Raw genomic sequence first — 12905 nt, 5'->3', positions numbered from 1 at the left:
ATGAGCCCAGAACCGTCCCAGGTGACACCTTCTTGGACAGCCCTGCTCTCCCCTTAATGACCAAGAAGAGCCATGTAATTCCCTTTCTGCTGACACCGCTGCCGCCTCAGGGATTACCTCCGGCTGAGTGAGCTTTAGCAGTCTGGGGCAGGAAGGTACCGTGCCGCTGGGGAACGAAGCGAAGGGCTGTGGGCTGGAGCAGGATCCCACCGTGGAGCCACCACAACCTCCGCTGGTCTCTCCAGCTTCCACTTCTGCCCAGCACGGTAAGAGCTAGCCCTTTTTCACCGGAAAAGAGCAGGTGTGGGTGATGCACCTTTGGCCAGGGTGAGCTGAAAGGCCATGGAGGATGGTGTCCTGGGAATGGGGAGGGGAGTAACAGGAGAGCAAAGGTGTCTGCTTAGAGACAGATATCTTGGGTGTCTGTGACTCGCTCAGTGCCTGCCATCTGTAAAGGAGAGGAGGAGATAGACCATGAGTGTTAGATGTGAGACCACAGGGTGCCAGTGCTCTAGGTATGTTGAGTGGGGGTCTGTTCTGGACAGCTAAGGTCATACCAGTGGTGTACCGGTCTCTCTGACCTGGCCAGGCCTTGCCTCCTAAAGGGGCCTGGAGATGTCTCGGTGCCATGTTCATTTGTTCTGACCGAGGAGCAAGCTGTCCTCATCCACAGTGAGGAGCTCCTCTTCTGTGCTGATGCTCATGCTCCTCTCAGCCTCTGGGGAGAAGTTAATGCTCCACTACCAGGGCTGAAGCTAATGGAGTGGCGATGTTCCAGCTGTTGATTAGAGCAATTACGAGATAAATGATCTCCCGGGTGCAGAGGAAACATGTGCACTGTCAAACTGAGCCAGAGAAGTTATGCTTTGCAGAAGCACCATGGCCCTGGAGTCCCTGGGCACTCATCCTTCCCGGGGCTGCTCTAGCAGGACCCACGGGGGATTGCTCCCCTGGATCTTCAGTACCACCGGTAGCAACACCAGCACTACTAGTGGGCCTTGACTGTGCTAGAATTTTCCTCCCCAAACTGAGGCCTTTATTACTAGTGCTGAAAGCACACCTGCCTTAGGGAAGAAAATGGGTTTGGTTTAGCAGGTGTTTGCTTAATGTGAGGTGGAAAACACAGTTAAATCATTGTAGGGTCAATGTTGAGTGAAGTTTCAACATGTGAGCCAGTCAAGGTAAACGTCTGGAGGCAGTGCAAAACTAAGCGTGAGCAGCAACTGCTCTTTTATGTTAGTAGGGGACCGTATGTGGTGACCCCAGAGATTCAGGTCAGCCCTGCAGGTAAGTGAAACCATGCAAGTATAAACAGATCATATTGGGCAACTGGCAGATCTTTGCACTCCAGCCCCTGGTTGACTCACATGGTTATTTGTGCTTGCTCAAGATCACCGCATCTGGATGCAGGGAGGAAGGGCAGTCCAGCTCACCTGGTGGCAGATACCTCCATGTGGTTGTGCACACTGGAGCCGATGACTCCACATCACCGGTACAGACACTGGAGGGAAACTGCCAGCATCCAGCGTGACTCATAGACCAGGCCTCAGACGCTTATTTTAGGTGGGGATGAACTGCCCTTTGGAGCTGCCTGGTTTTCTCTGCTGATTGTGAAGTGGAGGGTGACAGGCGCAGGCTCACACATGTTGGTTTTGTGTGCTGTCAGAGCAGAATCACAAAATCACAGAATCCCAGAATGGTAAGGGTTGGAAGATCTGAAGATCATCTAGTCCAACCCCCTGCTAAAGCAGGATCACCTAGAGCAGGTTGCACAGGATTGTGTCCAGGTGGGTTTTGAATCTCTCCAGAGAAGGAGACTCCACAACCTCTCTGGGCAGCCTGTCCCAGTGCTCTGTCACCCTCAGAGTGAAGAAGTTTTTCCTCATGTTCAGATGGAACTTCCTGTGTTCCAGTTTGTGCCCATTGCCCCTTGTCTTGCAACTGGGCACCACTGAGAAGAGTCTGGCCCCATCCTCTTGACATCTGCCCTTTAGATATTTATAAGCATTGATGAGATCCCCTCTTGGTCTTCTCCAGACTAAACAGCCCCGGCTCTCTCAGCCTTTCCTCATATGAGAGATGCTCCAGTCCCCTCATCATCCTCGTAGCCCTCCACCGGACTCTCTCCAGAGCAGTGATGCTGTGCCCAATAGGACTCATAGAAAGGTGTTTTTTGTTGTTTTTACACTTCTTGAACATTGGCATATCACCTTTCTTTAATGTATAAAAATGTCCAAAGGAACCCTAAAACTAAAGGATTGTCACATTTTCAGCAGCCAAAAGAGAAACCCATCTCATTGCTTTTAAGGGAGAAATTAATGTCTCAGTGCCATCTTGTGTAAAAGTACAAGCAGTGGCAAGAGGACACATCCAGTGATCCATGATGCCATCCTAGAAGCATGCTGGAGTTTTAGGGAATTTCATGGTAATATTGGGGATTATGCTGCAAATATTATCACCAAACCAAAGATTTCTATTGCAAACTGGGATTGCCTTTTTCCCTGAGAAGACTGCAAGTCCATGGGAGCCTGGTGTTCCCAAAAAATACCTGTATGTTTTTCAGCACGAATTAGAATATGGAGATGCCTATAGTTAATGTTTGAATGCAGGAGACAAAACCTTTCAGAAAGACAGCAGCTTTCTTGTTTGCCTGCAGTGGGGGAATCCACCTGGAATGCTCCCTGAGACCTAGGAGTGAAAAACAAAGTTGTAGGTCCAGTTGTGTGGGGTACTGACCCACTCACACCTCGTCCATCTGAGAAAGGCTGTGAGATCTCCAATGCACGCTGATGCCAGGACCTCAGCTTTACATGTCAGCTGGAAATTACCATGTGCAGAAGAAACTTGACGTTCTTGTCACCACCCTGACCTGGTGCTCCAGGGCCTGTGTTTTTGTACAGAGAATGAAGCAACCTGGAAAAATTTATTGGCCACTTTTTCTGTGCCACAGCATGCCTCACAGACTCATAGGACAAAAAAAACCCTTCCCACCTAGAGATATGCCATAGGAAACACCCTTGCTAGCAGCGTGATTATCATTTGTCATAATTAGATGGTCCTTAGTATCAGAGACAGACTAGTAAATTACTGCATATTTAGCCAGGCATTCACAGAGATCAATAGCTAATCTGTCGCTGGAGGATGGCTTACCCCAGTCCATAAAACCCTTCCCTACCACAATATAGACAATCTTCTATGGTGCAGAGAGAAGCATTGGTTTCCCAGGTTCTTCCATACAGCTGCTCAGTGTCCTGTGGGTGGAAAAAACCCTCCTGAACTCTTGCAGTGCAGTAGAGCAGAGGGAGGCAATGCCTGAGCAGAGCACCACATGCCCTTGGGGCAGCTGCTGGAAACCCCTCCAGAGCTGTGCGCTGTGTCCCCTCCAGAGCCAAACTGAGAAGCTGCAGCAGGTTGAGAGAAAGGTGAAGAAAAACAGCAAAAATCCAGACAAGGCTTACAGAAAAAGGTCTTGAGTTTTCAGTGGGTTTAAGTTTTTCAGTGATTAAGCAAAGGTATTAAAACCATTTCACTGTGGAGAGGTAAGAACATCTCGTGAGCTGGGAGATAAGCAGAGGGAATCAGGAGATGGAGGAGGAATCAGGACAGCAAGGGCTCTGCTCTGGCACCCAGATGAGATTGCAGGTCTCTGGGGACCATTGCTGAGACTGGCCTCTCCTTGCCCCACACGAGAGGAAAGACTGGGGGGGCTGGTGGGGAGGCTCTCCACTAGTGTGATGGGAGCCGTGGGTGCAGGTGCATTCAGCAAGAGTAAATATTCAACTCAAAGCAATGCTTGAGTCACTGAGCTCTTCCTGGTTGCGGATAGCAGTGCACACTAGCTCCAGGCAGAGCTTCCTCACTGCAGGCTGGGCATCCAAAAGGTCCTGTGAAGCGCAGGCAAATGGTCCTAACCTGTTGAAAAAAAAATGGCACCAAACCGCCAGCCAGTGGGTTACAATGCAGAGCACAGCCAAAACTCCTGTTGAGTGCCTGTGGAAGAGGTGACAGAGAAAGAGGCTTTAGGCACACACCAAGGCTATTTACTGCTCCACTGCTCTGGATAGGCTGCTCCTGGGCAGAGGCACAGTTTGCAATGCTCCAGTAGCAGAAATATTGCATCCTTACCATATAGTTTTAAAAGGATGGCATGCGTGTGTGGGAAGACTTTGAAGCTAGCTGCTACTTTATTGGCTTGTTCATCGTTAACCAAATGAATGAAGATGTCTGGGGCTGAGGGGAGGGTGCCAAGTCTCAAAGGGTAACTTAGCTCAGCGCAATGAAGTGTGCTGTCACAACAGGAGATACTGTGGCTGCAGGCTGGAGCCTGAGAGCAAAATGCTGGAGAAGATTCAGAAGGCACTCATGATCCGTAGCTGCACCATCAGGGAGCTGCTGGCAGAAGCACTGGGGATGTTCATCCTCATGGTAAGGAGGACATGGGCCCAGACGTGATGTGTGTGCGTGTGTGTTTGTGTGTGTGCAGGGTGGGTGAGAGGGTAAGCATTTGCAGCAGCAATTTGTAAGGTCAATGGTTTCCAACCACATCCTCAGGATTGCTTAGCAGCTGGTTGCTACTGCTCACCCCTCTGCTCTGGTGGGGCAGCAGCTTCCCATCAGGTAGACCATCTGTCAAAAACCTTCTGGAGGCAAAAAAGCAATGTGGAGACTGGGAGGTGGGTGCTGGGAGAGGGTGAAGCAGGTGGGGATGAACTGCTCTTTCCATTCTTTTCTAGGAGAAAAATGAGGAAGAGTCTGGGAATGAAACCAAAAAGCAGTGTCTACTCAGATAGGGCAACACAATGCTTGTGCCAAACTCCTAAAAGATCCCATGCAGTGACTTGAGGCTTTTCTTCCCAGCATGCCGGAGGCAATGGCGTGGTTGGGGGGTCCTGCACAGGTTTGAGGAGCAGATCCTGGTTCCTCTACCACTGACAGCCTCTGTGAAATGAGAACAACATTCATCCCTCTTCCTTTTGGGGTTGCCAGGGTAATGAACGCCTGTGAAACTCTCCAGAGCCACAACCCACCATTAGGAAACGTAATTACCGGGTGTAAAGTATGCCATAATTTCACTTTTGGTTTTCTTACACTGGCAAATGAAAAGTGCTTATCCAAATGATACAGAAACTCCCTCCTTGCCTGAGGGATATGTTTCATGCAGAAAAAGCAAAGTGATTTTAAGCTCTCGGGCTGTTTCAGAGGTGTTTGGGGAGAGGGTGAGGAAGGCTTTGCAGTCAGAATTGTGGGCTGAGGTGCCCACAGGGACCAGAGCCTTTGTGTGTTGGGCCAATGCAGCAAAATGAGATCCTCCCCCTGAAAAGGTCCAGCAAGTGTCTCTGCCAACTTACTACACGTGGACTTAGCGTCCAAGCGCTGCTGGCTGGAGAGAGATGCTTTGGACTGGACAGAGGCTGGCATGGAAGGGCTGGGGATAATCCAAATAACTCATACTTGGAGATTTGCACAGGAGGAAGATAAGATTTGTTTAAGTGTGGGGAGCTTTTGACACAGCTTTCTATACAGATAAAGATGCTTGTTAACAAGGGCAACTGCGTGTGCAAAGGATGCTTGCTTTTTATCACTTCTTTTTGCACATCCAGCTCCTTGAAGCTCACTCCTCACTACACAGGTAGTTTTGCATGCGTTGGAAGTCAGTACAGGCATCCGTGACTCCTCAGCAGGAGCTGAACAAACCATTTTCCTTTGCAATTCCTTTTGTGTTTTGGTGGTGGAAGTTTCCAGGTGATAAAGATCAAGTTCAGGGGTGTCCTACCAGGGCTGTCTCTGGGAAGCAGCATGAGAAGGAGACCTTTCTCTGCACTCTGACAGTCCAAGGCAGATTTGGAGCCTGCAGCTCACATTGGCTCTTCCCTCACTGATCCCCATGAGGGAATAGAGCAGGGGAAGGAACACTGCACAGGGACACCCGTCAAGGGCTGGCTGCAAACAGCATGCAGCATCTGAACCTAGCATCCAGCACTCTTTAGCAGCCCCCTGGTCCTTACTGCAACCAGGAATGTGCTGGATGCATCTCCAGGATGCCTGGATAACAGTTATTTGGGTGATAGCACTCAGCCAGGGCCGCTTGCTTTAACGGACAGTCAATGTTCATAAAGGAGGGAACCAGGCAACCGGGGTAAACAGCACAAGGAGTAGGGAGGTAGGAAAAGAAAAAAGGCTATTTTGGGTCTGTGAGAATAGAGGAAGAGACCAGAGGTTTGGATCTGTGCTGAAAAACAAATTCTCTGTCCTGACCTGTGTTTTTTCGAGGATAGTGCGGTTCAGCTGCAACAGCCATGTCTCCTGCCCAGCACCCCTCTCTCTGCACCTGCGTGCTGTCTGCAAAACCTGTGCCTTATGCATTTGGCTTCTCTTGGATGTACCTCTGGAAGAGCTCAGGGTTGAATAGGCAAAGTTTCTATAAGGCCATTGCAGATGCTGGGTGCCATCCCAGACACTGTTTTTTGGGGCTTTTGCTGAGGCAGACTGAGAGAAGGGCTCACACCGTGGAGGCTGGAGCTCCGTGCAGAGCACAGACTGTGGTCTGTGTACGCGAGAGATGAGAACAGTGTCTCTGGGGAGCAGGGGATTTTGGTGATGTCTGAAAGGGAAAAGAGAGAGAAGATACATGAGATAAAATTTGGATCCAGGCCAAAAGATCTGAGTCAAAACAGGACAGGCTAGAGCAGTAGTTTAGACGCTGGAGAACATACTGACTTTTTTGTCTTGGAGAGACATGTCACCCTGGAAAAACATTGGTGCAGTCCAAGGAACAGGATGAGCTCTCCAAGCCCTAAGTGGCTTGTGAGGCAGAGGGCCAGAGCAATTTCTTGAACACATCTTTTCCTGTTGGAGAGTGTTTACTTTTCTTTTCATTTTTTTTTCCCAGTTTCCCTTTAGTCACTAAAGAAATATTGAAGCTTTGGCTGTTTTCAAACTGAAAGTATATGTGTTGAAAGGAAAAGTCAAACCAGAATTTCCTTCCTTGTTTTTTCCTGGAAAAATTGGAGTTGAGTTTGGCAAATAGCTATGTGCTGCCCAAACTACATTTTTAGTCAATAAATTGCACACCAGGAAAAAAAAAGATGAGAAGATTTTGCCCACTCTTCTTCCATCCAGCTTGGGTGCCATCTCCGGGCAGTCTGCAGTGATGCTCCCCTGGCTCCTGTCCCTGGCTTCAGGCACAGACACCTTTACCATCGCTGTGTGAGTGATCCCAGTTGAGCCTGGAACCTCGGCATGGGTGTCTGGGGTTTGTCTCCCTTGTACCCAAACCAGGCCAGAGTGTCCGGTTTGGTGTGATGGTCACCAGTGAGGAATAACCCAGTTATCTGTTCAATTTTTGCAGAACAGGGTCATTCTCACTTCATCTCCTGACCATGGGCACCTTAGAGTCTTCCCGTCTTTGGGAGTTTATTAGTATTGCAGAAAAAGTAACAAAGAAGCTCAGTCCACCACAGCCATAACACTACTTTTAACACTCCTTTCTCTCTTTCTTTCTTCATGCACTAGGTCTTTGGCTTGTCTTCTGTGGCACAAGTGGTATTAGGAAGAGGAGACTTTGGGCAGCATCTGAGCGTCAATTTGGGATTTGGCATTGGTGTTACCTTGGGCATCCATGCAGCTGGAGGAATCTCTGGTGAGCAGGACACTTGAGCATAGGACACTCCTATGTCCCCTAAAGGCCACATGTGCTGGAGGCAGCAGGAGTGTGCTGCGGAGGGGCAGGTGATGGCATGGCAAGGCAAGGCAGTGCCCACACCAGAAAAAAAGGCAGCCGTCGGGTCCCCAGGCAAGAAGAGCAGAGCAGTCTGGTGACCGTAATGAGGGTCAGCATTGTGACCTAGTGATCATAGCCAAGTCCGCAGGGGGGGAGGCAGGTCTGTGGTCAAGCCAAGGAGTTGCGACGGTGTGATAAGGTCAGGAGATGCAGGGGACAAGGCAGGCACAGCATACCTACAGTATGCTGACCCCAAACGCGTGTCCTGAGCTGAGATGGGGGCAAGTGGTGGAGGTTTGGCTGACCCCTCCTGTTTGGTCAGTGAAGCCAGGTTTCAACAGTGGCCCTGGTAAGTGCTTGGGATATGCCATCATGGCCCAAGGAGACAAGGAGCTCTGAAAACATGCTGCCAATCTGACCCACGGGGAAGTAAATAATTTATTGCAAAGGAGAGCTTACTGCTGATGTTGCAACAAGGAATGGTATGCAAATTTTCTTCTTATCATCCACACCCATGTGCACACGCCCCACATGAACTCAGGAGGTGGTGTTTCAGGGCCGTGGGGTGGTATCTCTCACATGACAGAGCATTACCTTTGCCTTGTGCAATTTCTGCATTCATTTGCACCAAGAGAAGAGATTAAGGGCTCTAGTGGGCAGAAAATTAAAGCAAGTCCTTGCTGTTAACTGTTGGAGCAGAGAGATGTCCAAGTCTGGGACTGGCTTGGAAAGGAGAATTTTTCCATGCTAGCAGTCAGCTCTTGATCTCCCTGTCCTTTTGGAGCTGGTGAGACATCCTGGGGAAAGTGGGCTGAGGAAAGTAGGTCCCTGCACTCCCAAGTGATATTTGAGATGGGAGGTGGGAGGAAGGGTCTCAGCTCAGCCAGCACCACGCTGGCTCTGGACCCAGCTTCAGGGCTTCTTGGCATTGTGATTTGGCTTCATTTGTGTCACAAGATGTTTCTTGTGATCTCTGAAATGGCTGGTTGTGCCTGCAAAGGATCGAGGATCGAAGAAAAAGGGGTTTCCCTCCACCTCAGTTGTGGTTGTGGGGCTATAGCGGGTGGTACACGCACTTTCGCTTCGCCCTGCCCTGTACTTTGATGAGATGACGTGTGTCTGGATCTTATCCCTTTCTGAGTCTGGAGTAGGAAAAGGACACTAAGGTTGGAGCATTTACTAATCCTCAGAGTTTACACTTACTAGGTAAGTATCATCTAGGAACTAGATGATTTTTGAGGTCCCTTCCAACCCAAACCATTCTATGATTCTATGAAGTATTTCCTTTGGAATGAGGAGAACAAATGTGGTTAGAGCGAGGGCAACAAACCTGGATCCACTTAGTCTTTCTCCAAAATCACCATTGTGATACGAACCTCCTCCACAGAAAGTGTCCCCTCAAAACAGGGAAAACTGGTCTCGCACTGTATGAAAGCCATGTACTAAAAGATGCAAGGAAATACAGCCCAAGATTACAAACTCCGTGAGGGGAGGGCAGGGTCTGCTCCACACTGGTGGGAGCAACCATGGTCTGGCCAGGATTGACCATCCTGGTAACCTCTTCCCGATGCAGTGAGGTCTAAGAGCTAATCTGAGTCCCTGCTGACAGCCCTGTGTAGGATTTGCTTTGCAGACATGAAGATATGGGGCATCAGTGGTTGATTTTGCAGTTTGTTTCCCCGGCTTCTCGTGCTTTGCCTGCCGGGTGTGCTAAGGACTTGCAGCTAGAGTGCTCACCTCTGCCAGGATGAGGCCCTCTGTCTATCAGATGTTATCAGAAGGCCTTGCGATTGTTTGGGATAAGATTTGCCTCATATACCTGTAGCCACATAAAAGCTCTGGGCTCCCTTTAAGCTCAGTAGAAAGGAACTGATACAGAGGGAAACTCATGCCATGCCAAGAGGGGTGTCCGTGACAGGTGACATGACTGAGGCAGCCTGTGGTCTACAGAAAGTAAAGTAGCGGTTGTTTAATTTTTAGAGGACTAAAGCTAGGAGCTCTCTGCCCTGATTCATTCAGCTGCCCAGTGAAAATGGGTCAGTTTTGATTCTGTGCAGGAGGGAGACCCCGCCTTGGGAAAGTCTTGGTGTTCTAGAGCAAGGTCTGGGTGGTTAGCGTGGTGGGGCATGCTCCAAAACAGCTGCATCAGGGTCAAGGCCACTCTCTTTCACTGTGATTTTGCAGGAGCTCATCTGAATGCTGCCATCACCCTCACACACTGCATTTTCGGAAACCTCCCCTGGAGAAAGCTCCCAGCTTACCTGATCGGCCAATTCCTGGGGTCCTTTACAGCAGCAGCCACCGTCTTCGGCCTCTACTATGGTATGGTTGTGTCTTTATCACAGAGGTTGCTGTGGGCACCATTTCAGTCTTAACTCACTGTTTGTCAACAGTATTTACTTTTACAGTACCCAGCATGATGCCTGTATGAGGAGGGTGAGCTCCTGGCTTGTGCAACAGACCTTCATAGCTCAAGGCCAGCGCAGGGCCCAGAAATCTCTGGGAAGGATGTGCAGTTTCTGGATAACACAGCTCCTTTTGCTCAGGGCATTCCCACTGCTAAAACCTGTCCTCAATTCAAGGCTGCTAGCTGCATTTTGTCAGCATTTTGTTTCCAGGGTTTGCAAGGGCTTGAGTTAGATGACTACAATGTATTATGTACAGCTGGCGCTCTGGGAGACTTAGCTGGTCTGTAGAAAACAGGACAGTGGTCATCTGTGGTTTTGAGTTGTGAGCAGAGGACCTATCACCCACTGGCTCCAGCATGTTTCAGTCCCCAAGGGGCAGAGGGATGGAGGCCTTCAGTGCATCCAGAGTGTCACTGCTGCCCCAGGCTCCTGGAGCAGGGACAGAGAGCTGGTAGGTGTAAGGAAGCAACTGCAGATCAAAGTCTGTACGTAACAGGTATCAGTGACATCATGCCCTGCAAGGGCTGTGTCACCTCCATCATATCTCCCATTGCCTCTCTTCCCCTTGGTGTCCATGCTGGCTGCAATGGGTGGACTTGCATACATGCTACGTGGGGTGAACTCTATGCTAACTGCCGTCATTCCCATTTCTCCTAGATGCTCTGTACAACTACACCAAGGGGAACTTTACAGTGACGGGACCAACCGCCACGGCATCCATCTTCTCCACTTACCCCGCTCCCTATGTATCCTTGCCGGGAGCCTTCTTCACAGAGGTCAGTGGGGACCGCTGTGTTGGGCTAGGTGAAGGTGCATGGTAACAGGCGCTAGTGCAGGCCTGCTACAGCGGACTCACAGCGCCACGTGTGCAGGCACAATCACAAGCTCTGCTCCAAGGAGCCCACCACCCAGCAGATGCCTTGCAGGTAGGATCCAAGGCACCTTGGTGGCTGAGCAAGCCTAAAGGGTAACACCTGCAGGCTGCTCCACAGCTTGGTCCAAGTGCCCTCCAGGCACCTTCCCTGCATGCAGCCCAAGCACTGGGAAGTGAGAAGCTGAGCTATATCAGGAACCCTCTCCTTTGGGCTCTGGGAAGTTCCCTGAACTGTTCTGCCACTTTTTGGATCCTACACATGCTCCATGATCCCAGGCATCTCTGCTGGCTGCCCCTCACCAGCACGGATGGCCTGGGATTGTCTTCACATGAACATAGCCTGTCTGGATTGAACCTCTAGGGTTCAAACAGTCCAATTTAGACTGTGTACAGTTGATTCTCAGCATACAACACAATGTCCAGATGCCCCGAAATAGGAAGGGGATGCTTCAGGGGACGTGGAACACTGGGACACTGGAGAACAAACATTAACTTCCAATTAAAATCTAAGGAAGCCTGTGCTTTTGTCTCTGAGCTGACAAAACTCTTGCTTGATGGTGGGCATGATGAGGAGAATGGTGAGAGCTGGAGAGCCTTCAGGTGGAGACCTGATCAGCCTCCTGTGGAGCATGCAGTGTCCTTTCCGCACAAGAAAGTGACAGTGACAATGCATTGCCAAGAGCTGCAGACTTTCTGCTCTTGCTGGCATCTCTGCAAGCAGTCCAAGGCTCTCCGGCTGCATTTTCTGAAGCAGAGACAGGAGTCATCACCTCTATTGAAACCACAGTTCCTGACATCTTGGGTACTGCAGATCTACAAATGCCAGCTACATATGGGAGATTCGGTTTCCCAGATGAGAATCTGGGATCTGCTTTTAGTCCTGAAAGAGCTAATGTAACAGGCTATATAAAACATCACTTCCTCTAGAGAGGATCAGATTTGCCTCATTAGCAGTTTGTTATGGCTCTGCCTCTGTTAGACGAACTGTACTTAAATTAACCCATGCCCCTAACTTGAAAGGTGGAGGGAGAAGACAGTGCTGAGAAGCTCCTATCAGTCCTAGAGCATTTTTGGTGATGGAGTGGAGATATTTTTTCTGGGAAATTAATCAAGACTTTTCTTCAGTCCATCTGTGAGGAGGGAACAACATTGGGGTCCTCCCTGACTCGATCAGACCATGAATCCCACCTGGTCTTCCATTCTGGGAAGTCTCTTCCTCTCTGCTGGGCAGGATCCTTCTTCCTTCCCCATTCTCTCTCCTGACCTGTTCCCCCTTTCCTCCTCCCGCAGTTCACGGCGACAGTGATGCTGTTCCTGGGCATTCAGATCATCCATGACGAGAAAAACAATGGAGCCCTGAAAGGCACGCAGGCCCTGCTCACGGGTATCCTGGTCCTGGGCATCGGCCTGGGGATGGGGATGAACACAGGCTATGCCATAAACCCCTCTAGGGACCTGCCCCCTAGGGTCTTCACAGCAATTGCTGGCTGGGGAATGGAAGTCTTCACGTGAGTGACCTGTTTTGCTTTTATACTGCTCAGCTCGCAAGGAGAGGAGATAAGCCTAAGATAAAATGGTCATGAAGCCTTTTTCTTTGGACTAAGTGATGGTATCGCTGCAAAGTGAGCTCTCCATTCTCAGAGAGCAAGGGTTGTGCATTACGTACACAAAATCTGGGGTACACTAATTCTCCAGCATGGGATTCATCTTGACATTCGGATACCTCAATTTGGGCACCAAATTGGCTACCTGTTAGCTAGAGATCTATTTGGTTATTGCAGTGAGTGGAGAGCAAGAGCAATTCAGCTCCCCTGAAAGCAGGTACTTACGGCTGGATTGCTGAATAGCACTCTTAAATTTAGATGCTGAATCTAGAGATGAAACCCTGCCTTCCCCTGTCTAG

The 12905-nt window shown here is 49.8% G+C and overlaps 1 protein-coding gene across 1 annotated transcript in view; it reads left to right on the top strand.

Moving 5' to 3' along the window:
- LOC129199382 (aquaporin-7-like) overlaps positions 1–12905 on the top strand; it is a 30682-nt gene that overhangs the window by 15219 nt on the left and 2558 nt on the right. The window contains exons 2-6 of the mRNA XM_054809797.1: positions 4299–4425; positions 7513–7639; positions 9905–10042; positions 10786–10904; positions 12293–12510. Coding sequence (XP_054665772.1) covers positions 4336–4425; positions 7513–7639; positions 9905–10042; positions 10786–10904; positions 12293–12510 — 692 coding nt within the window. The 5' untranslated portion in view covers positions 4299–4335. The remainder of the gene's footprint in view (positions 1–4298; positions 4426–7512; positions 7640–9904; positions 10043–10785; positions 10905–12292; positions 12511–12905) is intronic.

The sequence above is a fragment of the Grus americana genome, chromosome Z (genome assembly GCF_028858705.1).
Source record: "Grus americana isolate bGruAme1 chromosome Z, bGruAme1.mat, whole genome shotgun sequence".
NCBI classification, from domain to species: Eukaryota; Metazoa; Chordata; class Aves; order Gruiformes; family Gruidae; genus Grus; species Grus americana.
This window is presented reverse-complemented; position numbering and strand designations above follow the sequence as displayed.